Below are 14,577 nucleotides of genomic sequence, written 5' to 3' on the forward strand. Positions count from 1 at the left end.
CTGGACTGTGGGAGTAATGGCTTAATGAGCTATCATAAATGCAGGTGAGAGATGGTCAGCATAACAAGGGTTCTCCATATGTACTATTAGATGTCATCTAATTTTTTGTAAAAACTATGTACATTGTGGGAAAAAAATTATTATGATCATTACTATTATAATTCTTATAGATACAGAACAAAGCACACTTGCCTGCAACTCAGTGTCCAGAGCCAACTTTCTGAACAGAAGACAAAACACATCAAGGTGAAGCTCTCTGAAGAATGGCCGAAGACAATTCATGTTTACCGATGATGATACCTTTATTTTAGTAATGAAGGAAAACATCACATTAAACCTATAATATGGCTGGTTTGTTGAAAGAAGAAGAATACTGAGAAGTTTTCAACCCATGCTTTACTTTCTACAAATAAAATTTTGTGCAGTATCAATAACCATACTGTTGTGATATGAAAACAATCATGATCCATCACACAAGCAATAAATTCACTTCAAAATAAATTCATTCACACTACAAGTGACCTACTGTTCATCCTATAATTCAAAGCCTCTAATTTAGAGGAACAAATCTCAACTTATTACAAATTATTACATTCTTGAGGAGAATCAAAACCACAGGGGGTCAAACAGTGACTGGGAGCCAGTAAGTAATCAAGTTTAATCCAAGGAAAAGAAGGGTAGCTCCAATTCCTTTTTTCAAGAGACCTCCACCAGCATCAAGGCATCTCTTGAGGGAAACCCCCTTCAAAAGAAAAAATATATATTCGTTTTAGAAGAACTCCATCAACATAAATCCTCAATAAAATCGTTACTGACCTCTGGAGTTTCAGAGTCCTTTTCCCCAGGTAGTGTCAGGAGTGCAGGCTGAGTGGTGGGTAGTGTGGCAGGCTGTGAAGGTGCTGGGGTGCCCATTTGTGTTGCTTCTGTTGTGCTCTCCTTGCCTTTATTTTTCTTCCTTAAAATAAAGATACAGTCTTATAAAGCTGCTCTATATAGTGTGGCTGGGAAAGAGCATCAAAAATTGAATAGCACATACATTAAAGGCTTTGACATGTTCTATTTAGTTTTTGATTCACTCAATCACATTTGCAAACAGTTCCACTCTATAGAAGAGCTTTATAAGAGAGCCAACTGTATTAAGATTTTTGTTTTAATAAAATATAATCAAGTTTACTCTCAAATATTTGCAAAGTTTGATCCTAATGTTTCACCATTTTTTTTTTTTTTTAACAAGTCGGCCGTCTCTCACCGAGGCAGGGTGACCCAAAAAGAAAGAAAATCCCCAAAAAGAAAATACTTTCATCATCATTCAACACTTTCACCTCACTCACACATTATCACTGTTTTTGCAGAGGTGCTCAGAACACAACAGTTATGATGGCATTTCAGTCTAACATGGACCCCTGTGCGACTACTTAATGGGCCAAGTTGGACTGAAAAGTCATCATAAGTTTCAGTCTCCTACATGCAGGTTATCTGTGTAACTAACCCTTTCTTAGGTGCTGGCTTCCGTCCCCTCTTTCCTTTCTTTGCAATAGGTATTGTGAATGTAGGTAAAGTTGTAGATGTGTCTAGATCAAACACTGCCAGAGGTGGAGAGTAGCTGCCACACTTAGGCAAGAGCTGTGATAACATATTCTGAAGCTGAATTACTTGCTGTACACGTGAAAATACCTGCAAACATACAACAATGCCATATTATCCATTATCTCCAGTTTTAGTAACAATAAATACTCTTTCCTTTACAACACATCATTTACAATGGAAACTTTCCCTATTTTTTTTTCAACATGATGGCCGTCTCCCACCGAGGCAGGGTGGCCCAAAAAAGAAAGTAACATTTTCACCATCACTCGCACAAAATCACTGTCTTTGCAGAGGAGCCCAGATATGAAAGTTTAGATGTCACTCCAAACAGCCAATATCCTAAACCCCTCCTTTAAAGTGCAGACATTGTACTTCCCACCTCCAGGACTCTAAAGTCCAGCTAACTGGGTTCCCTATACGGTACTATTATTTTTATGGGGAAGCACTAAGCCAGTAAAGATCATATGGCACCTGGGGAATGGGACATAATTAGGTTTGATCCAAAGGAAGGGTAGCCTCAATTCCTTGAATCAAGAGCCCTTCAACAGTATCAAGGCACTCAAGAGATATTACATGCACCAAATTCCATCACCTTATAAAATTCCTCATTATTATTATACCATTTAAATTTCTGTTGTGCAATACAGTAATACTGTACTGTATTTTTATCATTCAAAATTAAACATACATCCATATTATACTGGTAATTGCTTAACTTTCCTAAATACAGTAGCCACTTTCTCAACCAAAGATCAATACATCTGATCCAAAAATAAGAGAAAACCATTCTTTGTTAATGGTTTTTTTAATAGTGAAGGGCTAAAATAAATGATTACTAACCTTTTGCTTAAGCTCACTATCCTTTTGTGTAACGAAGGCATTAATAAGTTCAAGAAACCAATTTATGGTGTAAAATAGACATGAGAGTGCTGCATGCTGCTCAGCTCGGGAGTGTGTTTCAAACTTCTCGAAGACGAGTGAAGCTGGCCCATACACTGGACACCCAAGCAGAGCATCAATATTGGAAAGATCTCCATTGTGAAGGCGACTTTCCAGCATGCGTAACAGACGGAACTGTGGAGCCAGGGACACCAGCTTGCTCCTGTAAAATAATTATGCTAATTTAATAAAATTATTACACACAATCTCCATGGGGAAGTGGAGAAGAATCCTTCCTCTGGAAGCCATGTGTTGTAAGAGGTGACTAAAATGCCAGGAGCAAGAGGAAAAACTAGTTTCTTCTTGTTCGGGTCATCCTGCCTTGGTGGGAGACGGCTAGTGTGCTAAAAAAAAATTACATATACACCTACCATCCGACTTACGACCTGCTCAACATACGATGACTCGACTTACTACCGTGTTTTTTATGCCAAATTTCTGGGAAATAAACAAGTGTTTGTGTTGTACACAGTGCTTATCCTAAACCTTACAGTATAAAATACAGTACTAACAGCATAAAAAGTAAAGTAAAACATGAAATACCAAAATAAAACAATAAAATAAAGTCATTACAAAAATGTTATGTTGATATTCAGTAGTAAAGTTCGACTTACGTCCGTTTCGACTTACGACCGGTTTCTCAGAACCGAACTCAGTAGTAAGTTGGATGGTAGGTATGCATGTAATCATTTCAAGAGTGAATATTCTTAAATTTGCAATATTCCATCAGCGTTTGCTGACGAATTATGGTACAGTGGTTAAAGCACTGGCTTGCTAATTTTAAGACTGGCTTGCCATGAGTTTGAATCCTGTCCATTCTGTGAGATGTCACATGCACTATTACTACATTTGTTTAGATTTTCTTGGATTTTTCTATGAGAATGATGATTAAGAGGAATGAGCTTGATAACTGCTACCCTACATCAGATAGGAGGAAAGCCAGAAAACACGACAAAAGCCAAGAAGAAAGAAAACGGGTGTGCAACAAATTTTTATTTTGACAATATTGCAGTCTCAGTACAGCTTCATTGAGTCATTCTACTAGCAGCATCTACAAAAATGATCCTTGGATCATGTATATGACATTCTTCTTTCAACGTACCAGCCGTATTCCACTGAGGCGGGGTTGCCCAAAAGGAAAAACTAAAGTTTCTCCTTTCAAATTTAGTAATATATACAGGAGAAGGGGTTACTAGCCCCTTGCTCCCGGCATTTTAATCGCCTCTTATGACACACATGGCTTATGGAGGAAGAATTCTGTTCCGCTTCCCCATGGAGATAAAAGGAAATAAACAAGAACTAGAAAGAAAACAGAAGAAAACCCAGAGGGCTATGTATGTATATACGTATATGCTTGTACATGTATGTGTACTGTAACCTAAATGTAAGTAGAAGTAGCAAGATGTACCTGAAATCTTGCATGTTTATGAGACAGAAAAAAGACACCAGCAATCCTACCATCATGTAAAACAATTACAGGTTTCCGTTTTACACTCACTTGGCAGGACGGTAGTACCTCCCTGGGCGGTTGCTGTCTACCAACCTACTACCTAGAATGTATATGACATGTGAACAACTAAATTTTCTAATTCCTAGGATGACTTTTATTGTTGATAAATCATATTAAAAACCTCTGTAATTCTTACTGTGTATGGAAATACAAAATAAGCCCAAATCTGATATAAACTACATTATACAGAGATAATTTTACATCATTTGTGAATTCCAGATTCATGAGCTCTCAGGAAATGTAACCCTCATAAATCTGGGTGTTCAACTCTAGTACAATACCTACTCTTTAGCCACTGGGTCATTTCTCGTGGATTCTGCTTCTATAACCATTGGGGCTAGGTTTAGAATGATGCCTCTGTCCTCTACATCATCATCTAAATTCCAGCAAACTTCCATAGGAAAGAGGTTCTCTGGGGGCTGGGAATCTGCTGCATAGTCTAATACAAAGGTTACTTGAAAGTCATCAGTCATCTTCTCGCACACCCATTCCTGAGGAGAAAGATAGACAATACCTCTGATGAGTTTTGAGTCTCACTACTCTTGGAGCTCGGACATGGGCCAGGCTCGTCTGGTGCTTGCCTGGTCACCCAGGCTGTTGTTTTAATACACAGGTTGTCTTCCACCGAGGCAGGGAGACACAAAAAAAAAGAAGAAACACTTTCATCATCACTCACTCAATCACTATCTTGCCAAAAGCATGATGACATCACATGGAAAAAAGTGTAAATCATAGAGAATAAACACACTGCTTCAACTAACAGACAAGCATTTTTTTATTGCATTAAGTTTTTCCAACAAAGGTAGGGTGGGAAACACTTAATGCAGTTAATGCTTATACCGTATATGTCATATTACACATACTATGTAAGTACCTGATAAATGTCCTCAGACACTGCTAATTCTTTTATTTTGCAATCAGCAAATCTTTTAAAGATTTTTGACCCTTTACAATCATAGACCATTAATAAGTAATCATAAACCATAAACAAGTAATCAAACAGGTAGTATTTGTGTAGTTATTTGTGTATCGTTCCAATCACGGTATTGTGCCTTTTTGTTATTTAAACAGGTAGTAAGCTTCAATACACTGTACACAATTTACCTTTTGTTTCTGCTACTATCTCCTGCCAAGCAGGGGTGACCAAGAAAACAGGAAACCCAAAGAAGAAACCACATTTACTATCATTCCTTCAATTGCTGACTTGCCACAAATGTAGTGATATCACAATTCAGAATATACCTCCAACTGCAACATCCCCATCCTCCCTCAGAGTCCAAACACTGTACCTCCATTTTCAGAGCTCAATTCCAGCTAACTGGTTACCTTGCTCATATTCCAACAGCACGTCCGTTATTAAAAACCACTCGTTTCTACTCACTCCTATCTAACATGCTCACACGAGCCTGCTGGATGATCAAGCCCCTACAACTCAAAGCCTAGTTTACCCTCCTCCCTCCAGCCATTCCTGGGGCCAACTTCTAACCCCAGATTTATACAACTTCTTCATCACTGTATCCCTCTTCATGCTCTCTACCTGCCCAATATACACATATAGTGGTACCTCGAGTTACGAACTTAATTCGTTCCAGAAGGCTGTTCGAGTGCCAATACAGAACGAATTTGTTCCCATAAGGAATAATGTAAATTAGATTAGCCCATTTCAGACCCCCAAAAATACACTTACAAAAGCACTCACAAAAATACACTCACATAATTGTTCAAGTTGGGAGCTGTTCGAAACTCGAGGTACCATTGCATATACAAAATAAACTATAAAAATTAGTACCTCTAGCTTGGAGTTCATTCCTTCCTTAAGGATGATAGATGCCATTTCATCCATAAATAATGCAGAAGCAGTTGGTGACTTAGCTGTGGAGGAGAGCACCAGATGGAGGAGGTTTTCTGCCTCCTTCAGCAGAGAAGAATTGAGTGCAGATGACGATGCCTTGCCACTTGATGTGATCAAGCTATCCTGGCTATCATCCTGTCCCACCATGTTTTTCACAACAAGTGCAGCATTCAGCACACCAATGAGCTTGTACCTGTAAGGAAGATTTTATAAAAATTTTTTTTTTTTTTTTTTTATCACACTGGTCTTTTCCTGCCAAGGAGCGTGACCCAAGAAAGAAAGTCCATTCACTATCACTCATTCAGTAGCTGCACTGCCAGAAATGCATAGACATCACAATTCAAATGGCCCTCCAAGTTACATATCTCCAACCATCCTTCACTAAGAGGCTCAGGAGCAAATTTACTTAATAATTCCTCTGGCAAGTCATGTGTTCAAATGAAAATCATTATCGGGGCAGGTAGTGATTCCTCTGGGATCCTTCTAGTATTGTGTAACATACCTGTGACTGGTTTTGAGTTTTACTCTTGAAGTCAGCCTAAAGCCACATGTTATGTTGAGGTCATTTTTTCGTTTACCACTGCTGTCATTTTTCATTTAAAAATCTCTCATCCCTTGCAGTAGACTACCTTTTATGCCTCCTGTTTTGTAGTTTTCAGCTTACCCTCTCAAAGGGAAAACATCAAAAACTATTTTTTGTAGCTAGAGTAAATGTAGTCTACATATGCTTTTATATTCCCATAGACAGTCTACAGGACTGGTCATTCACTGTTGCAGCATCTCAAAGAAAAGAACTTACTTCTCAAAAGTAGTAACTATGTGAGCTACACTGTGAATTCAATATAAAAATCTGTATTATGAACAAACACATTTCAAGCTTTAAGACAACAGTAATGTTCTTACAGCATTATTTGTATGTCCTGAGAATATTAAAAAGTGGAAAAATAAAAGTATTCCTACCAAATATCCCTAGCAAGAACAATTTGTGTTACTGATGTTTCAGCTTGTCAACAAATTGTTTACAAAGAAAACAATAGTACAAATGATAGATACGCTTTACAAATATGTATTGTGGCTCACTGGTTATAAGACCTTAATTGGTCCCTAAGTACCCCGTTTATAAAGTGTGGATGTGTTTACCATGAATTTTTTTTTAAGTTGCGCACCTCTTTTAATAAGAAAAATAGAAGCTCCAATGTACTTCAAGTCAGAATGCAAGAGATCTTTGTAAACCAGAATGACAAGCTCATTTTGCTGGTCAAAGAAAATTTAACATTAAACGAAAATGCAAATGCAAACATACTTCAAGTCAGAGTGAGAGAGCTGTTTGCGCACCAGGATGACAAGCTCATCTTGAAGCGCAGCGTGAGAGGACTCAGAGTATGCTAAAAGGCTTACCACATCAAGAAGCTTCTTCACTTCCCCCATTCCCAATTCATCTACCATGTCTAAGGATCCCTGGTAAAATAAATTTTATTTTTTAAAATTATGCAAAACAAAATACAGAAATTAAAATCTAATTAACTATTCATATTGAGAATAAGACATTCGGAAAATCAACTGAAAGGAAAGGGGATGAAGGGGTGAAAGGATGGATAAGAGAAGGGTGCAGGAAGGGAAGGAAGGGGAGAAGGGAGGAAAAATGACTAGGAAGGGGAAAGAAAAATGGTGTAGAAGGGTAAGGAGGATTGGAGGAAGGAGGAAGAGAAGAGAGTAAAGGAAATGAAGGGCAGAGGAGTATGGCAGAGGAGAAAAGGTGAAGAAATGCAGGAAACAGGAAGACAAAGCATAGAAGAGGGAGGGGAAGAAGAACCAGGAACAAGCCTATTGGTGGAGAAAAAAATGGTAAAACTTCATATGAAGGAAAAAATTTACATTTTGAACACAAAATTGGGGCTCTTGGTACAAAATATAATACATGACCTTTCCTACATATACAGTAACACAGTGGGACAGTTTCACCATTTTCTATAACATTCCAGGAAATTTTTATATTGACAGCCATTATACATCTGATTTTCAACTATATTTCAGTTTTCAAGAATGTGGGAACTGTGTGTAATAAAATGGTTAAGAAGTACAAAAAATACCTTGAGAAAAATGGTGAACTTTGACATGGCAGCAGTATGCTCACGAGCTAGGGAAGACAAGAGAGACAATGCAGTTAATCTCACTGCAGGGTTGTCTCCAAGGTGCCTCAAGAGAGATAAAACTATCTCTTGCCTCTGATAGCCATCTAGATGCACGAAACTTAACCTTGTAAAAATATAGGAAAGGGAAGAATTATTGATGTACATTATCACTTTGAGACTTCTAAAGACAACAAATCAAAGTATTGTACAGTGGAACCTCGGTACTCAAACAGCTCCCTACTCAAACAATTTGGTTTATCAAATGCTTTGTTCGGTAAAAAAAATTGCTCGGTAGTTGATTGTTTGCGTGGCACTCGACCAAACAAACACAACTAGCCAGAACTTCGCTGTAAACTATTTCATGTTTCTTTTCATTTTTTGGCATTTTTTTATATTATTTGTGTAAGTCACCATGGAGCCTAAGAAGATTAGTGATAACAGCCAACCAAAAAGAAAATTGGTCGGGAAAAATTAATTTGTTACTCAAACAGATCAGCACTCAAATAGCCTTCTGGAACGAATTAGGTTCGAGTACCGAGGTTCCACTGTACTATAGTATTATTCAAAAGAAGTGAATTCATATCTTTACCACACTGGCTATTTACCACAATATAAGGTGCATTAAATGTAGCCATATTCAGTAACACTGATTGTTTCCCACCAAGGTGGTGTGAATTACACGTAACCACATTCACTCACACTGACACTTGGTCAAGATAGGGTAAATTAAATTTATTTTTTAACACACTAGCCATCTCCCACCAAGGCAGGGTGACCTGGAAAAAAAATTTTTTGTCATCATTCACACTATCATTGTCTTGCAAAATATTCAGTCACTGTAATGCTAGGTTCCTAGGCCAGAACAACTATTCTCTCATACCAAAATGCAATTCCTCAGACGAAAAGCCTTTCACTAGCATCACAATGCTCCACTTAAAAGAAGAGTAGAAGTTATGAATATGGAGGACAGATAACAGATGAAGCAACAGTAGAACTTAAGCCAAAATATTAGAGATGTCAAGGGAAAAAGAGAAGGTTGAACCTAGTCAAGAAACAGAAGTGTGTCTGCAAAACAGAGACAAAGGGAAAATAGACACTTAGTGACCAACTTTTTCAAATCTTTAGAAATACACAAAAAACCTGGGAATATACAAGTGGAGTGAGGATCATAGATGTGTAGGTGACCCAAGCACATGAACATCTGTAAAGGCTGAGCCAAGGAGTTTGATGAGAAAAAAAGATTTGACAAGCTAAAAAATTCTTTTATCCCTGTATTTCTATGATGTTGTCTGTGGTAAATTAATTACCTCTGGTCTGACTATGCCCTTCTAATGTCTGTTGGAACACAGATCTGTAAATTCCCAGTCAATCCACAGAAGAACATAGGCAGTGCCTTATCTTGCAACTTGTGAGTATTTAATGCCTCTTATGCCCAAATTAGAATTGAGTCTTTGTCAAATGATGACCTACTCGGTAATTAAGCAACCTTAGACTTGCTGGTGCTGGGTATCAGTGATCAAACAACTGCTGGACTCCCAGTACTACATGCCTATGATTGAATTACCCAACACAAAATACTGACAACAGATTCATGTACCACTTGTAGTTTATTAGGTAAACAGATTAGTTTCAATATTATTGCCCAAAAGAACCTTTACCTAAACAAAGTGGCTCCTGCCTGGCTAACAAGAAGTTCTGGGCATCTCAGCAGCAAGCTGGCCATCTTCTTCAAGGGTTCAAAATTTTCTTTTAGTACCTAAGAATAGTTATAAAAATTAATAAAGTATAATATTGTACAGACACCTAATTGCAATTATATTCATAGGGAAGTGCTGAGCCCACTGGGGTCATGCAGTGTTTGGGGAATGAGAGGTAATCAGGTTTGGTACAAGGAATGGAGGGTTGCTCCAATTCCTTGAAGCAGGAGCTCTTCACTGACATGAGGGCACCTCCTTCTAAGGATACAGCCAACTCATGAGGGACATATATATAAACATATAAATTTGTTAAACACTAATACTACAGTATATAGATGATTGAAGCATTTATGTATTTATCATTTTATGTTATTCTTAATATGTAAAAAAAGAGACTTGAAAACTGCAGCAGCTGTATTTTGAACTTATGACTGAAGTGATAAAAGATCTTGTGCAGCACCAGCATCTGCAGTCTCCAGAAATGATGTACTGTAAAGCCAAGCAACAAAAGTTCAAAACCCGATACTTGAGAGAACTGAATATTTAGTTTTGGTACTGAAGAATCAATATGGCCTTAAAGAATAAAAAGGCACAATACCATGACTGGAATAACACACAAATAACTTACACATAGAGAAAGTAACTTATGACGTGTGTTACTAGTTAACGGGCCAAATCGGACCAAAACATCGTCAAAAATTTCTTCTCCCATGTGCGGGTTATTCATGTATCAATATGGTCTTCACTGATCTGTTCTATACAATATTTCTTAGAAATTATTCCTAGAGATTTTTTCCTAGATTTTCAGTCAATAAGATTGTATAAATCATAATTTCAGAACTCCACTGTCCCCAATCAATGGCAGGAGGATCCCTCCATGCTTCTGATCAAAACATGATGCATGTTGTAAATATCATCAGTGGTCTCCCAGTCATGGATATTTGGAATATTACTACTGTATTCAGAGAAGAGATGGAAGGAAGAAGGGAAATAGAGGGGGGTGGGAATAGAAGAGTTGGGAAGGATGGAGGTGAGGGAAGCATAAGAGAGGAGAAAAGGAGAAAGAATGACAGGAAAGAAGGTTGAGTTCACCCTTTTGTCATCTTTTTGCCAAGCCAGTGGAACCTCAAAAATCAAACTTAATCCGTTCCAGGAGCTAGTTCTAAATTCGAAAAGTCTGAAATTCGAAGCAATATTTCCCATAAGAAATAATGGAAATACAATTAATCCGTTCTATAAACCCAAAAACATTCACAAAAATAATACATTTTATAGAGATTAATTACAGTTTTACATACACACAACAAATGCTATAGTCTTTAATTATGTATAGTAATATAAAATAACATTTTTACTTACCTTTATTGAAGATTGGTGATGGCATCTGGAAGATAGGGAGGAGGAGAGAGGGAGTTGGGGTTATTGTTTGGAAGGAGAATCCCCCTCCATGAGGACTTCCGGTATCAAAGCCCTCTCTGGGGTTGCTTCCCTTCTCTGTATTTTAATGCCACTAGGACCAGCTTGAGTCATTGGACCCCAGTCTCACAAAATAACTCTCTACAGTCCTCTGTTTCTGTCTCACAAAATAACTATCCACAGTCATCTGTTTCTGTCTCACAAAATAACTGTCCACAATCCTCTGTTTGTCTCACAAAATAACTCCACAGTCGTCTGTTTCTGTCTCACAAAATAACTCCACAGTCATCTGTTTCTGTCTCACAAAATAACTGTCCACAGTCGTCTGTTTCTGTCTCACAAAATAAATGTCCACAATCGTCTGTTTGTCTCACAAAATAACTCCACAGTCGTCTGTTTCTGTCTCACAAAATAACTCCACAGTCGTCTGTTTCTGTCTCACAAAATAACTCCACAGTCGTCTGTTTCTGTCTCACAAAATAACTCCACAGTCATCTGTTTCTGTCTCACAAAATAACTGTCCACAGTCATCTGTTTCTGTCTCACAAAATAAATGTCCACAGTCATCTGTTTCTGTCTCACAAAATAACTGTCCACAGTCCTCTGTACATCCTGGCAAGCTCAACAAGTCTCACTCCACTCTCATACTTCTGTATTATTTCCTTCTTCACATCTATGGCATTTCTCACTTTCTTTACCACAGGGGTACCGCTAGCAAGTTTCTTTGGGCCCATGGCAGCTTATTTCACAGCCCCACAAGCACTAAACACAATTAAATAATTGTAAAATGTGTGAATGATCCATTCTCTCTAAATGACCAAACCACCTCAACAACCCCTCTTCTGCCCTCTGACTAATACTTTTATTAACTCCACACCTTTTCCTAATTTCCACACTCCGAATTTTCTGCATAATATTTACATCACACATTGCCCTTAGACAGGACATCTCCACTGCCTCCAACCGTCTCCTCGTTGCTGCATTTACCACCCAAGCTTCACATCCATATAAGAGTGTTGGTACTACTATACTTTCATACATTCCCTTCTTTGCCTCCATAAATAACGTTTTTTGACTCCACATATACCTCAACGCACCACTCACCTTTTTTCCCTCATCAATTCTATGATTAACCTCATCCTTCATAAATCCATCCGCCGACACGTCAACTCCCAAGTATCTGAAAACATTCACTTCTTCCATACTCCTCCTCCCCAATTTGATATCCAATTTTTCTTTATCTAAATCATTTGATACCCTCATCACCTTACTCTTTTCTATGTTCACTTTCAACTTTCTACCTTTACACACATTCCCAAACTCATCCACTAACCTTTGCAATTTTTCTTTAGAATCTCCCATAAGCACAGTATCATCAGCAAAAAGTAACTGTGTCAATTCCCATTTTGAATTTGATTCCCCATAATTTAATCCCACCCCTCTCCCGAACACCCTAGCATTTACTTCTTTTACAACCCCATCTATAAATATATTAAACAACCATGGTGACATTACACATCCCTGTCTAAGACCTACTTTTACCGGGAAGTAGTCTCCCTCTCTTCTACACACCCTAACCTGAGCCTCACTATCCTCATAAAAACTCTTTACAGCATTTAGTAACTTACCACCTATTCCATATACAGTGGACCCCCGCATAGCGAACGCCTTGCATAGCGAACAATCCGCATAGCGGACGCTTTGTTCGCTAAAATTTTGCCCCGCATAGTGGACAAAAACCCGCTCAGCGGCCTTCGTCCGAGACGCGTCCAATGTGCGCCCTCAGCCAGCCTCACATGTGCCGCCCATGCCATTGTTTACCAGCCAGCCTCCGCGGTAACATTCAAGCATACACTCGGAATATTTCGTATTATTACAGTGTTTTCGGTGCTGTTTCTGGAAAATAAGTGACCATGGGCCCCAAGAAAGCTTCTAGTGCCAACCCTACACCTCAAAGGGTAAGAATACCCATTGAAATGAAGAAAGAGATCATTGATAAGTATGAAAGTGGAGTACGTATCACCGACCTGGTCAGGTTGTACAAGAAACCAAAATCAACCATCTCTTCTATTGTGGGCAAGAAAACGGCAATCAAGGAAGCTGTTGTTGCCAAAGGTTTAACTGTGTTTTCGAAACAAAGATCGCAAGTGATGGAAGATGTTGAGAGACTCTTATTGGTGTGGATAAATGAAAAACAGCTAGCAGGAGATAGCGTCTCTCAAGCGATCATATGTGAAAAGGCTAGGAAGTTGCATGACGATTTAATTAAAAAAATGCCTGCAACTAGTGATGATGTGAGTGAATTTAAGGCCAGCAAAGGTTGGTTTGAGAGATTTAAGAAGCGTAGTGGCATCCATAGTGTGATACGGCATGGTGAGGCTGCCAGTTCGGACCACAAAGCGGCTGAAAAATATGTGCATGAATTCAAGGAGTACATAGAAACTGAAGGACTGGAACCTGAACAAGTGTTTAATTGTGATGAAACAGGCCTGTTCTGGAAGAAAATGCCAAGCAGGACCTACATTACTCAGGAGGAAAAGGCACTCCCAGGACATAAGCCTATGAAAGACAGGCTTACTTTGTTGATGTGTGCCAATGCTAGTGGTGATTGCAAAGTTAAGCCTTTATTAGTGTATCACTCTGAAACTCCCAGAGCGTTCAGGCAAAAGAATGTCCTCAAGGATAATTTGTGTGTGCTGTGGAGGGCAAACAGTAAGGCATGGGTCACTAGGGAATTTTTCTATAACTGGTTACACCATGCATTTGCCCCCAATGTGAAAGATTACCTAACTGAAAAGAAATTAGACCTTAAGTGCCTCCTGGTGTTAGACAATGCCCCTGGTCATCCTACAGACGTGGCAGAGCGACTTTATGGGGACATGAGCTTCATTAAGGTGAAGTTTTTGCCTCCTAATACCACTCCTCTCCTGCAGCCCATGGACCAGCAGGTCATTTCCAACTTCAAGAAACTGTACACAAAAGCTCTGTTTCAAAAGTGCTTTGAAGTGACCACAGACACTCGATTGACTCTAAAAGAGTTTTGGAAGGATCACTTTAATATCCTCAATTGTGTAAACCTTATAGGTAAGGCTTGGGAGGGAGTGACTAAGAGAACCTTGAACTCTGCTTGGAAGAAACTGTGGCCAGAATGTGTAGACAAAAGGGATTTTGAAGGGTTTGAGGCTAACCCTGAGAGGAGTAGTATACCAGTTGAGGAATCAATTGTGGAATTGGGGAAGTCCTTGGGGTTGGAGGTTAGTGGGGAGGATGTGGAAGAGTTGGTGGAGGAGGACAATGAAGAACTAACCACTGATGAGCTGATAGATCAACTTCAAGAGCAAGAGGCCAGACCTGGGGAAACTGGTTCAAAGGAGGGGAGAGAGAAATTGAAGGAATTGCCTACTTCAAAGATTAAGGAAATGTGTGCAAAATGGCTTGAAGTGC

The 14,577-nt window shown here is 38.8% G+C and overlaps 1 protein-coding gene across 1 annotated transcript in view; it reads right to left on the reverse strand.

The window, feature by feature from the left end:
• Nucleotides 1-14,577, reverse strand: part of Fancd2 — an 88,743-nt gene that overhangs the window by 20,697 nt on the left and 53,469 nt on the right. Inside the window, exons 8-16 of the mRNA XM_070101535.1 lie at nt 9,679-9,776; nt 7,979-8,144; nt 7,192-7,346; nt 5,826-6,081; nt 4,322-4,527; nt 2,428-2,689; nt 1,490-1,674; nt 817-955; nt 193-300 (exon numbers count right to left, since the gene is read on the reverse strand). Coding sequence (XP_069957636.1) covers nt 193-300; nt 817-955; nt 1,490-1,674; nt 2,428-2,689; nt 4,322-4,527; nt 5,826-6,081; nt 7,192-7,346; nt 7,979-8,144; nt 9,679-9,776 — 1,575 coding nt within the window. The remainder of the gene's footprint in view (nt 1-192; nt 301-816; nt 956-1,489; nt 1,675-2,427; nt 2,690-4,321; nt 4,528-5,825; nt 6,082-7,191; nt 7,347-7,978; nt 8,145-9,678; nt 9,777-14,577) is intronic.

This window comes from Cherax quadricarinatus, chromosome 78 (genome assembly GCF_038502225.1).
Source record: "Cherax quadricarinatus isolate ZL_2023a chromosome 78, ASM3850222v1, whole genome shotgun sequence".
NCBI classification, from domain to species: Eukaryota; Metazoa; Arthropoda; class Malacostraca; order Decapoda; family Parastacidae; genus Cherax; species Cherax quadricarinatus.